Raw genomic sequence first — 13,683 nt, 5'->3', positions numbered from 1 at the left:
TGTGTGTGTGTGTGTGTGTGTGTGTGTGTGTGTGTGTGTGTGTGTGTAACTTTGGGTCACTTCTCCCACTTTATGTAGATTGTGAATGGATAGAATCAATAAATTATTGCATATAATCACTGGGAGGAGTTTCCCCCCAAAATTCACAATTTGTTTCAAGCTATGCTTCCTAAACACATTCTGCCTATAAGTATGTGAGCACTTCTTTCCATATCCTTGAAGATCTTGTCAGTTTTCAGACGCAGACCTGAAAAAGATAATTTGATTAAAAATATTTATTAAATGAGGAATCTATATAAAGCCCAAAGATGGCTCCTGTGGAGACAAGGGAAGGCAGGGCACTGACCTTTCTCTCAAAGAATCTATAATCTAGTGTGGGGAGGCCAAATTGATAAATGTCTCTGATTCAAAGACAATCAAGGAACACTGTCTTTGAATCAGAGACATTCTCTGTTCTATGGATCCTCTTTCCCCCTCTCCCCCCAGCTCTGGGGATCTGGGACTTTGTGTCTGAGCAAAGGCAAGGGGGGAGATGAAAAAAATCCACACAAAGGATCTGAGGAACTTGAAGAGGGGCTGATCACTTTCTGCTGTGGGGATGGAGGGCTTTCTGGAGGAGGCTGTGGCATCTGAGCTGGGCTTAGAAGGAATTGGGGTGGGGGGCTTGGGAAGATGAGGGAAGTGGAGTATATTCCAGACCTGATGGATGGTATCAGTAAAATGCAGAGACAGGAGAGGGTGGGCTAAGGTGAAAGGGTGGATTTGCCTGCCGCAGGGGAGCCTGCATGCTGAGAGTCTGTGCTGCCTTCTTCTGCTCTAGGATAAATGGGAGAAGCTCATCACCCAGAGCTCCAACCTGGAGATCTTTGAGCATGTCAGCCTGATGACCCTGGATACCCTCATGAAATGTGCCTTTAGCCTTGAGAGCAACTGCCAGACAGAGAGGTGAGTGATGGCCACATTGTCCACACTTCCAAGAAAGCTCATCTGACCCTGGTCACTGCTTTCTCTTCCTTTAAAGCTCAGCTCAGTCACCGCCTCTATATCAGCAAGTATCCTACCCAGGATGGCCTGCTAACACAGGTTCTTTTGATCTGCTTTATAAAGGAAAGACAGTTTTAAAGGAACAATCCTACTTTAATTACAGAGACAGAAGTGAGTATAGAAAATATAATCAGAGAAATTAGCACAAAGACCAACAGACAGGCCTCCCCTGTCTGAACATAGAAATATTGCTATATATTTCATAGACATCACTGGATTGAAGGAGCACAAACATCTAAGCAGTCTGGGGGCTCTGAACATACAGAGTCTCAACTAGGAAATCAAAATATTCTTCTCACTAGTAAACCCCCAAAAGCAAACTGACAACCCCCTAGAATATATAACCAAGAGGAGACCCCTGATTGGCTCAGAGCCAGAAGCAGGAAATCTACTTGACTCAGCACAGCTGTGAGTGATCAAGGTTCAAAGGACTTTCAAAATCCTTCAGATGTTTACAATTTAACCTGAGCCTGGGAAACTGAACTCCGGAAAAAAAAAAACAACAAAAATCCCACTTTGCTTGTGCTTACAGCCTCCTACAGGAAACCTAGCCTGTAGCATCTCATTCTACTTCTAAAGACTAGTGCTGCTCCACGCCCCCCCCCCTCCACCCAAGGAAATTTAATTTGTTCAGGTTGAATTTTCTTTGTTTAGATTATCTCCCCCTAGTCACCCCCTACTCCCGGAGGGCAAAGATTGGTTCATTTTTGTTATCTTTATACATATCCCTAGTACCTGGCACATCAATGGCACTCATTGAAGTTCATCCCTGTATAGTCACAAGGTATGGTGGGACAATGGCTAAAGCTTATCTCACAACCAGTAAGATCTGGCATCAAGTTCAGCCTTGGACATGAAATGGTTGTGTGATCCCAGCAAATGGCCCAGGCTATTGGGTTTTAGTCAAGGTGCTGACCTGCATTGGTTGAGGGACTTTGCACAACAGGGAGTGCCCTATGCCAGTGAAATGATAATACCACTAATGGTCAGCATTTATATGGCACTTTTAGGTTTGCAAAGAGCCTTATGTTACCTCATTTTATCATCACAGGCCTAGGTCCTGCCCTAGCTCTCCCTTTCAGACCAAAGGCTTTTTCCCGGTTCTGGCTGGCCTTTGCCCTTCACCCACCCTGTGCCCTTCTTCCCTGCAGGAATGCTAATTGCTACATCCAGGCTGTGTGGGAACAGGGAGCCCTGATATTCTCTCGGATTCGGTATTCCCTATATCACAATGACTTCATCTACTGGTTCAGTCGACAGGGCTACCAGGCTCGCCAGTCTGTTCGATGGGCCCATGAGCACACAGGTACTGCTTGCCCCTACCTGCTGTCTGCCAATCAAATGTAATTTGTTCTCTCAACAGGGCATTGAAAGACCTCACAAAGCATGAGATACCACCCAGTGAAAGAAGCCCCTTCTCCAGTGTCCCTGGGAGGGCCTCCTCTAGGAGGGGGATGTCCCTGGCTCCCAGGTTGGCCTATTGCTTATCATGAGCTGAGATTGGAATCCCTCTGACTTTCAGCCATTGTTCCCAGTTCTATGTTTGAGGGTCAAGTGGACTCTTCACCACAGCCTTTCAGATAGCTGGAGTCAGTGACCCTATCCTCCCGAGCCTTCTTTTCTCCAAGATAAGCATCTGAAGGCAGCTGATGCTCTCATGACCCACTCAGATCTGAATACCCAGTGGGAGGGTCTCTGTCTTCTGGGTGCACAGTAGACTCAGGAAAAAATTTATGGAAGACTGTGAGGCATAGTTCAGCTGGGGCATGAAAAATCTCCCAGAGAGTGACCTTTATCTGTTTCAGAGGGAAGGACTCTATTCAAATTGCTGCATCTAATTTTGATATTTGTTTTGGATGAACAGCAAGAAATCCATGCTGATGACTAAAGGTGTTTCAATGTGTCAAGTCTATGAGGGTGTGTATTTGTGTATTTGACTGATCCTGACCTGGTTCAAGGAGGAAAGACCAAGGTCCATGCAACTCTGAAATTCTATCATTCAAACACAACTATTCTCACTCGTAACACAATACCTGGTGGTACATAGTCAGTGTTTAATTAATGCTTTTTTCATTGATTCATTGGTAGACACATACAGCCTCACATGTAACCAGCAGGTCAAGCCCAGTGGCATCCGACTCTACTCATTGGTGGAGATGATTGGTTTGTGGTCTGCTCCCAAGAGCAAGAGGTTTGGAGAATATAGAACCTTGATTCCCAACCCTAGCTCCCAACTTAAAGAGGGAAGATGCTTGATTCCAGATTCTCTTTGGGGACTTCTCCAACAATGAGGAGAGTCTTATGGAACTGAATTTGAGACCCTGGTTACATGCATGCACTCTCATACACATACATTCATGAACACACACACACACACAAAACGTCACTCCTGGCACTCATCAGTGGAGGGGAGATAGAAGTGTGAGTTCATAGGATCATAGCCTGAGAAATGTAAGGAACTTTGGAAGTCATTGAATCCAACCCTTTCATTTTACAGATGAGGAAACTGAGGCAGGTGGGGGGTGAAGTGACTTGCCCAGGGTCACACAGCTAGAAAGTGTCCAAGGCAGGATTGGAACCTACCTTTTATTGGCGTCAAGTCCAGTGCTCTCTCCAACATGGAAGAAGCACAGGGAGAGTTGCCTGTGTGTAATACAACAAGCCATGGGCATTGAGAACTCAATACTTCCCAAGGGAGCTTGGTCTCTATGGTCTGAGACCATGAACCATTTTCCTGTAGACATGGTGATTAGGAAGAGGAAGCAATACCTCCAGCAGGAAGGAGGCTTGGAGGCTATCTCGAAGAAACGACACTTGGATTTCCTGGACATCCTCCTCTGTGCCAAGGTGAGAGCTGCCCAAGCCTGTGGTTACCCCTACGTAGGAGGAAAGCAGCTTCCCATGCCTTCTCTTTTTTGGTGCTTTCCCTTTTCCCTGTGTTGATGTCCTGAGAGGCACTGGGACCAGAGTGAATCTGGGAGTGGTCAACCCTATTTGAGAGGTTATGCAGGTGGTGGAGCTGGAGTGTCTGGGTAGGGTCTCTGTGGCCCAAAGGACCATTTTGAAATCTAGTCTTTTCACAGCTGTCATCTTCTTTCTTGGGAGCTGCCAATCATCATCATAAGGAGCTCCTGGTGCCATATTTAGTCAGAGAGAAAAATCCTCTTAGCTCATTTTGGTGCCTTGTGCTCTGATAGAAGGAAATCCCACCTTGGTGCACTCCTAATGCTTCTTATTGCAGCCCATCCATGCCCTCTCACCCTCTGAGATCCTGGTCCATGTCTTCTCATGAGTCCTCCCTAGTAAGTCACTGAAGAGGTTGGGGCCTTCCTATAGATTTCTTGACGTTTCATGGATATCAGTCGAGCATTTTAGGCTAGTCATTAATTATTCTCACTCTCCATCTTTTTTTTTTTTAGCTCTTTTTATTTTTATCTTATTTATTTCTATCTTCTCCCTTGAGCTCCTTTCTTGTATCACTAACTGCCTTTTGGGCGTCTTGAACTAGATTTCCCATAGCAATCTCAAATTCAACATCTCAAACAGAACTCATAATTGGTATTCCTCAAACTACTCCTCTTTCCTACTTCAGTTCATTTTCTAGTTGTGTGACCCTGGGCAAGTCACTTCACCCCCATCTGCCTCAGTAATAAGTGATCACTAGGTACCAGGCAATCTGATGGGCATTTAAGTTAAAAATAAATGTCATCTTTGAACACCCAACTGGAGTGCCACCTCCTCCCAGAAGCCTTCCCTGAAGCCCCAGTCCATCTAACCTTCTTTGCACGTTTTAAAGGTACTTTTCACTGGAGTTTGGAGTTAAGAGCAATTGGGTCTTCTCCCTTGGGTGGGATGGCTATAGGCTTCCTGAGGGCAGGGCCTGGGTCTTCTCTAGACTTCATCCCTCCCTTGGCACAAGTTTCTGCACATGGCAGACCCTTGATAAAGGGTGCCTGGTCCCTGATGTTAGTGGCTTCTCTTCACCAGACAGAGAATGGAGACAGCTTGTCAGATAAAGAGCTGAAGGCTGAGGTGGACACTTTCATGTTTGAGGGTCACGACACTACCTCCAGTGGTATCTCCTGGATTTTCTATTCTCTCGCCATGAATCCTGAGCACCAGCAGAAATGCCGGGAGGAGATCAGGGGCATCCTGGGAGATGGGAAAGCTATCACTTGGTGAGTGGCTGTGGGATTAGGGTCTGCTTTTTTTCTCCCTCTTTGTGCTCCAGAGGAGAAAACCCTCGGTTCCCCCAATGTCCCATTGCCTGTCTGATCCTTCCCTCCTGACAGTTTCTTCGTCCCTTAATCTCCTTGCTTTCAGGGAGAACCTGAGCCAGATGCCATATACCACCATGTGCATCAAGGAGTCCCTGCGCCTCTATCCTCCAGTCCCAAACATCTCCAGGGAGCTCAGCAAGCCCATCACCTTCCCTGATGGTCGCTCCTTACCTGCAGGTAATAAGTTATATACACTTGTGAATTCTACAAGCTTGTGGAGCCCTCTCTATGTGGCTGGGAGGTTGGATTTGTTAACCTTTGAAAAAGCAGTAATGAAAACTCTTCAACAAGGACCTTCCAGGTCCCTCAAAGTCCCCCCACTGAATACTCCCCAGGGAAGGCAAGGGTATAAGCATTTATTAAGCACCTACTATGTTCCAGGCATTGTGTTAAGTACTTTAAAAATACTATGTGATTTGATCCTTATAACAATCCTGGGGAGTGGGTGATATTACTGTGCTTAGTTTATAGATGAGGAAACTGAGGCACAAGTCACATAGGTTATATCTGGAGTCGTATTTGAACTCAGGTCTTCCTGACTTCAGGCTTAGTGCTCCACCTGCTGCTTCACTCCAGTGTCACTTAGGCCCTAGGAAAGGATCTTCAAGGGAAGAGTGTTGGGAAAAGGTGATCAACGACCAGCCACTGACTGAAGTGAGGCTGGGAATGCTGACCCTTTGTGAAATGACTGAGGAAATAAAGGTTCGGATTTCCAAAAACATCGATCTATTAAGTAATTCGTGCCGATTGCCCAACAAACCAGGCCCAGGCCCCTTAGCTTTGGTACTGGACCCAGAGTACAGGAGACGACAGATTTTCATGCATTAAAAACAATAAAATATGACCAGTTAATTAAAAGGAAACAATTAGCCAGGATATAAAATTAAGTAATTTGGTTTCTAGTTGGATGAATGATTTGGAACTTTTCAAGTTGGGAGGGGAAAGTGCCCTGAAATCAGAAAAAAACAGAAGTGTCCCATTCCCCTCAAGTGTCTGTATTCAATCCAAGGACCACCGTAAAGATAACTGATTAACCACTATGGGGCCAGTTTACAGGGAAGACATGTGGATTGCTAGAGATGTACAATTGTAAGAAAATTCCTTGCATCAGTCTCCAGATCTGACTGGGTTTCTGGTCAGCATAGCCTCGGTCCTTAGTTTAAGGATCTCTAAGCAGCAGTTGAGGTGGTCCAGTTTCCCAACCATGTAGGGCTCAGTTCAAACAATGCAATAAGGTTTTCTCACTCTTCTCATAACTGAATAAAGCTTTCTTACAATACAGAAATTGGACTTGACCCCTCATTGACTAGAAAGGGCATTGCACTGGCTCCAGAATTGAGTCACAAGATGGAGTCAGTGTGGTTCCCTCAATTCCCACCACCCCTTGCTGTTTTAACGCACCCTCCCCCCCACCTGGAGGAGAGAAGGGAGAAGGAATATGTTCTCTGTCTTCAAGTGTTTGGAAGTCTGTCCCTTGGTATATTGGATTTATTCTGGGGGGGGTGGAGTTTTAGATATGAAGGTTTAGATTTGATATCAGGATAAACTTCCTCCAAATCAGAAAGGTCCAAAAGAGGAATGGGCATCTCCAGGTGTGTTAATGGTTCTGCCCCAGATTTAGGGCTGATACAAATCTCAGAGGCCATAGAGCCCAACCTGATTTCTTGCCTCTGCTACTCATGGAGTATGAAGGAAGCTGATCCCTTCTCAGAGCTGTTGGTCATCTCTGCTGCCTCCCTGATTCATAGGTCAGAGAAAGTAGTGATATCAGTGCCCATCTGGCTCTCATAGACCTTGGCCTCTGAAGTTTACTGATCTCCTGCCCAGATAGAGGCAGGGTCTAAGGTGTGAGGAGAGGTGATCTTGATATCTAGCCATAGAAAACCTTTGTCCTGAGGACGTGCTTTGTTTCACCCTATTTTTGCTCTTCTTAGTCCTTAATCCGCTTCCCATCCTAAGCCCTGACGGTCTCATCTTTCTCAAGCTCAGAGAAATATATGCCAATGGTGAGGCCAATTCCCCATTCTCTATGTTTTTGCACCTTGGAAGGCTGCAGGGATCCTCGCATGAAACCATGGAAGAGGAATTAGACTGAGTTGGGAGGAAAACCAACATGAACTGAAAAGCCACATTGGGTTAGTGTCAGGGTGGCCGTAGGCCAGGGAGGTCTAAAGGGCGGAGGTGACCATGGGTCCAGAGCTGGGGCATCTACTGCAGATCAGAAAACCAACCTAGTGGAGTGGAAGGAGCCTGGCTGGGCAGCTAGAAACTTGGATCTTAATGATTCCTCTGTCCCTTTCCACTGAGGAGGCAGGTGACATCATTGGTGTTACTGTAGGCAAGGCATTGCCATTTGAGGGCCTTCATTTCTACATCCCTGGGTGGAACTCAATAAAGCTTTCTTCCAGCTCTAGGTCCTATGGTCCCATGGTCTTCTGAGCCTGAGTAGGGATTTCCAAGGGCCTGGTCACTTTCCTGATCTAACCTAGCCCCACTAAGCCCTTTACCCTGATACCCTGGTGGCTTGTATCCCCCCTCCTAACCCACAACCATGGCTGGAGAGGGTAAAGTGCCAGAGAGATCTGGTTAGATCCTAGAAGTTTCTATGACTCAGATAATATAGGGGCTTTAGTCCTTCTACTGACCAAATAGCTATTGCCATAGAGCTAGGCCTTAGGTCTCTCCCACTCCCAGGCTAGTAAACCGAGAGCCCAGAACCTATGGGCTATGAGGCAGAGCAGTGACTAAAGTGTTGGACGTGGAGTCAGGGAGACCTGAGTTTGAATTCTGTTGAAGCCACTTTACTAGCTGTGTGACCCTGAGCAAGTCATTTAACTTTGGTCCATCAGTTTCCTCCTCTGTAAAATGGGGATGATGATAGGGTTGTTGTAAGGGCCCAGGGAGATAATGTGGAAGTGCTTTATTAACCTTAACGTGCCATGTGGATGCTAGTCATTATTGCTGCTGCTGTTGGGGGTGTGGGTAGGTCAGCTGCTTTCTCCAGCTGCTTCTTTTTGCCTCTCCAGGAGCCTCTGTCACCATCAGCATATATGCCCTTCACCACAATCCCAGTGTATGGCCGGAACCAGAGGTGTGTCTGCCCCCTAGAGGGGATGGGCTTGAGGGTCCATCAGAACTGATGGGGAGGGGGTCAGCTAGAAGGGGCTGCTCCGGGATGACAGACAGAGGACACTCCACATTGGTGGTGGTGGGACAGTCCTGCTGTTCAGAACACATTTGGAGGGAGCGCTGTGCTCAGTTCTGGGCACTACAGTTCAAGAAGGCCAGTGCTGGGCAGATAGGTGGTGCAGTGGATAGAACATCTGCCCTGGAGTCTGGAAAATCTGAGTTCAAATCTGGCTTCAGACACTTACTAGCTGTGTGACCCTGGGGAAGTCACTTAACCCCAATTGTCTCAAAAAAAAAATAAAAGCCATTGCTAAATAGGAGAGTGTCCAGAGGCAGGCAATCAGGATAGGGAAGGGCCTGGAGGCCATGCCATAGGAAGATGATTAAAGGAACTGGACTTTTTAAGGCTGGAGAAGGGGGATGGGGCATATGGTAGCTGTCTGTTCTCAAATACCCACAGGGCTGTCCTGTGTAGGAGCAGTAAGACTTGTTTTGTTTGGCCTTGGGGGACAGAACCAGGGCCAAAGGGCAAAGTTCCAAAGAGATGGATTGAAGCTGGAGGTCAGGACAGCCTTCCTAACAGTCCAGAGGAGGGAATGGTCTGCCTCAGGAGAAGGGGGAGTGTTGCAGGGGGGATTCTTTCCTGGCCATGAGCTAGATTGGATGTTTGCTGGATGTTTCTCCACATTTCCAAATGTGGAGAAGTTTTGAGAAATGAAGGAATATTGGGCTGAGGAAGATAAGGGTGGGAGTCAGTTAAGAAGTGGGGTTAGGCCATCTGCCCCAAGGGGGAGGTTGAAGCTGGGCTTGGTGGTGGAAGGAAAGGAGAAGTCATGACGGTAACCAAGGGGAATGAAAGAAAGAATTAATATGGATAGAAGAGAAAGCTTGTCAGGCAACAGGGAGGTTTACAGAGGCCTAGATCTGGAGCCACAAAGGCCAATCCCCTCATTTTACAGGTGAAGAAACAAGCCTAGAGAAGTGGTATGACTACTGGGCATCAGAGGCGACTGCCTTGCGTTTGTAGCTGGTGAAATCAGCTCCATGACATGGTTTTCTTTTCTTTTCTTTTTCTTTGTCAGTTTGTAAAATTTAGTTTTTTTTCCTATGAATAAAAATTCATTTTCTTTCCCTTACACCTTCCCCCTCACCAAACGAAAAACAAAACTCTTCTAAGAAATATGCATAGTCCAGCAACAAAAATTCCATATCCAAGAAATGTCTTATTCTGCACCCTGAGTCCATCACCTGTCTATTAAGAAGGGGATAATTTGCTTCATCATCACTCTTCTACAGTCTAAAATAATGATTGCTTATTGCATTGATCAAATTAAATCTTCAAAAATGGACATTAATCTTTCAACTCTACCTAAACTTTTCACTTCACTGTAAAAGGACTATGGTCCTTCAGTGACACTTGGGGCAGTACCCTTGCTACACTGATTTACCTCTGATTTTGTTTTATTTCTTTTTTCTCTCTTTTTAATTTTTTTTAGTTTGCATCATTCATTTCCTCAAGATTTTGAGTTACAAATTTTCTCCCCATTTTTCCCCTACCCATCACCCCAAAATAGCAATCCCACTGAATATCACCTCCCCCAATCTGCTCTCTCCCATATCTTCCTCCATTCTCCCTTTGACTTTCCAATAGGGCACAGTGGATCTCTATGCCCCAGTGCCTGTATATCTCATTTCCCAGTTACATGTAAAATATTAATAATAATATGTATATATATTTAAACACTTGATTCTAAAACTTTGTATTGCAGATACTTTCCCTTCCTCCCTTGCCACCCACCCTTACTGGGAAGATAAGCAATTCAATATAGGTTGTATATGTGTAACTAAGCAAAACATTTCCATAGTGGATATATTGTGAAAGACTGACTATATTTCCCTCCATCCTATCCCATCCCCGACTTGTTCTATTCTCTACTTTGATCCTGTCCCTTTTCAAAAGTGGGTGCTTCCAACTTCCCTCCCCCCCACCTGCCCTCCCTTCCATTATCCCCCCTCTCATCCCCTTCCCCCCTACTCTCCTGTAGGGTGAGATACCCTATTCAGTGTGTATGTCATTCCCTACCTAAGCCAAATTCAATGAGAATAAGGTTGACTCATTCCCTTTTGCCTTCCTGTTCTTCCCCTCCATTGTACCAGTTTTCCCTTGCCTCTTCTATATGAGATAATTTACCCCATTTTGTCTCTCCTCATCTCCTCTCATTATATTCCTCTCTCACCTCTTAATTTCACCTTTTAAGTATCATCCCTTCCTATTAACTTGGTCCTGTGCCCTCTGTCTCTGTATACCTGTACACATATATACACACACACTCACATATGTATTCATAGCCCATATACCCTTCTATACAGACACACACACATACATATATATATATATATATATACACACATACATTTTTTTAAAGCAATTGGGGTTAAGTAACTTGCTTAAGGTAACACAGCCAGTTATTTCTGGGTGTGGTGCTAAGTGTCTGAGCCCAGATTCGATCCCCAGGTCATCCCGACACTGGGGCTGGTGCTCTTACTTGCTGAGCCACCTGGCTGCCCCTATATATACATTTCCATTCCCTTCGACTATTTTCATACTAAGAAAAGTTTAATAAGTTACAATTATCATTTTTCCAAGTAGGAACGTAAATAGTTCAACTTTGATAAGTTCCTTATGATTTCTTTTCCCTGTTTACCTTCTCATACTTCTCTTGCTTCATGTATCTGAATGTGAAATTTTCTATTCAACTCTGGTTTTTTCATCAAGAATGCTTGAAAGTCCTCTATTCCACCGAATGACCATATTTTCCCCTGAAACATGATACTCAGTTTTTCTGGGTAGGTGATTCTTGGTTTTAATCCCAGCTCCTTTGACCTCTGGAATATCATATTCCAAGCTCTTTGATCCCTCAGTGTAGAAGCTGCCAGATCCTGTGTTATCCTGATTGTGTTTCCACAATATTAAAATTGTTTCTTCCTGGCTGCTTGTAATATTTTCTCCTTGATCTAGGAATTCCAGAACCTGGCCATAATATTCCTAGGAGTTTTCTTTTTGGGATCTTTTTCAGGAGGTGATCAGTGGATTCTTTCAACCTCTATTTTGCCCTCTGGTTCTAAACAATTAGGACAATTTTCCTTGAGAATTTCTTGAAGGATGATTTCTAGGTTCTTTTTTGATCATGGCTTTCAGGTAGTCCAATAATTTTTAAATTATTTCTCTTGGTTCTACTTTCCAGGTCAGTGGTTTTGTCCAATGAGATATTTCACATCATCTTCTATTTTTTCATTTGTTTGGATCTGTTTAAGAGTATTTTGATTTCTCATAAAGCCACTAGCTTCCATTTGCTCCAATCTAATTCTGAAGGAATGATTCTCTTCAGTGAGCTTTCGAGTTTTTTTCCATCTGGAAAATTTGGCTTTTTAAGGCATTCTTCTCCTCATTACCTTTTTGAGCCTCTTTTGCCATTTGAGTTAGTCTATTTTTAAGGTGTTATTTTCTTCAGTCAGGTTGTTGACTCTCTTTTCATGATTTTCTTGCATCATTCTCATTTCTCTTTCCAGTTTTTTCTCCACTTCTCTTATTTGGTTTTCAAAATCCTTCTTAAGCTCCTCTATCACCTGTAACCAGCTTATATTTTTTCTTGGAAGCTTTTGGTGCAGTAGTTCTGACTTCACTGTCTTCCTCCTGTTCCACGCTTTGATCCTTTTTGTCCCCAAAATAGGAGTCCAATGTCAAATTGCTCTGCTTGCTTTATTTTCTTTGCTTGCTCATGTTACCACTCAATTATTTGACTTTCGAGCTTTTTGCCACAGTAGAACTCTGCTACCAGAGAGATAGCTTTGTTCCAAATCTCTGGGCTTTTCTCAGCTGCTGGAGCTATTAGTTGGGTGCCCTCTCTGAAGCCTCCACTGGCTCTGCCTTACTGGTCATGCGCCCCAGGACCTCCACTCTAGACAGCAATCCAGATCCAAGCAGGTTAAATCAAGAGTGATTACCCCTCATACTGGTTGCTTGATCCCCCTGAAATCTGTAGGCCAGCAGCTGAAGCAGCCACATGGCAGTTGCTGCACAGCTGCCGTGCCTCAGCTGCTTCTCCTTCCAGGGGGCAAAGGCCAGATCACCCTCCTGAGCTCCTGGATCCCAAAGTTCACACTACACTGACCTCTCACTTTGTCCTTAGCACCTATGTGTTGATAATTTTGGAAACTGCCACAGCTGCTGGTGATCTGAAGTCCCTCCAGCTGGCTGCTGGTTGTGGCTGCCCTGAGGCAAAAACCTCTGGCTCACATGGGACTGGGCTTGGCTCCTAGAGCATTGTGCTGGCCCCTTCCTGCCAGCCTGTTGGGCTGTCTTCAGCAGGAAGTTAGCTTCTCTCTGTCATTTTGTGGGTTCTGTAGCTCTAAAGTTTGTTTAGAGTCATTTTTTTTACAAGAACTGGAGGAGGTGGAAGTCAGAGCTGAGAGGAAGTCCTGTTTCTACTCCACCATCTTGACTCTGGCCCCTCCCCCCATTTCATGGTTTTCTCCAATAGCCCTGGAGTAGGAGCAGAGAAGGTGGATGGTGGGGGGCGACCCAGAGGCAAGACCTGTGTTTAGGAGTGAGGGAATTCTGATAAAGTGGGTAAAAGTGTCCAGTGTAGCAGCTAATGGGACTGAAAAGGCAAACCATGGAGGCCAAGATGGATGTGGAGAAGAGCCAATCCAGATGGAGGGGAGATGGACTACAGGACTAGGGGTGGGCCAGCTGGCTTAAGGTCACCATGAGAGTTACAAGGAGCCTCAGTATAGAGGTGAGAGGGGCAGGACAGGAGGTTGTAGTTGGGAAGAGGAATTTCAGACTTAACAATTCTGGTCATGGTGTAGTTCAGATAGATGCAAGGTCTGAGGTCAACATGAATATTGAAACATAGGAGGATGAGAGCAGGGGGTGAGGTAAGGAGCCTGGGAGCTCAGTGCTAAGCTAGTTGAACAAGTTGCTAGACCAGTCCAGTGGTTGGCAGAGGATGACACCAAAACCCAAGAAAGGGTGGTCCAATTATAGTATGGGTCTCAGAAGACCAAAGGATCCCAAAAGTTGGTGGTAGAAGAAGGGCCTGGAGTTGGCAGTGGGGTAGGGAAGGGGAGGAAAATCATGTTGGGTCTATGAGCCAAGGAAAGTAGGACCCTTCCCACAGCCACCTAGCCCCACCTCCCACTGATGCTGGCATTGATTGGCAGGTGT

At 45.4% G+C, this 13,683-nt stretch overlaps 1 protein-coding gene across 1 annotated transcript in view; it reads left to right on the top strand.

Moving 5' to 3' along the window:
* Positions 1 to 13,683, top strand: part of LOC138164836 (cytochrome P450 4A6-like) — an 88,876-nt gene that overhangs the window by 28,434 nt on the left and 46,759 nt on the right. The window contains exons 5-10 of the mRNA XM_069092761.1: positions 821 to 945; positions 2,196 to 2,350; positions 3,785 to 3,891; positions 5,032 to 5,222; positions 5,368 to 5,501; positions 8,351 to 8,415. Coding sequence (XP_068948862.1) covers positions 821 to 945; positions 2,196 to 2,350; positions 3,785 to 3,891; positions 5,032 to 5,222; positions 5,368 to 5,501; positions 8,351 to 8,415 — 777 coding nt within the window. The remainder of the gene's footprint in view (positions 1 to 820; positions 946 to 2,195; positions 2,351 to 3,784; positions 3,892 to 5,031; positions 5,223 to 5,367; positions 5,502 to 8,350; positions 8,416 to 13,683) is intronic.

Source organism: Petaurus breviceps, unplaced genomic scaffold (genome assembly GCF_028583685.1).
Source record: "Petaurus breviceps papuanus isolate PSGF00001 unplaced genomic scaffold, PetGlider_PUasm1.0 207, whole genome shotgun sequence".
NCBI classification, from domain to species: domain Eukaryota; kingdom Metazoa; phylum Chordata; class Mammalia; order Diprotodontia; family Petauridae; genus Petaurus; species Petaurus breviceps.
Note: the sequence above shows the minus strand (reverse complement) of the source record. Positions and strands in the feature narration are given on the sequence as shown.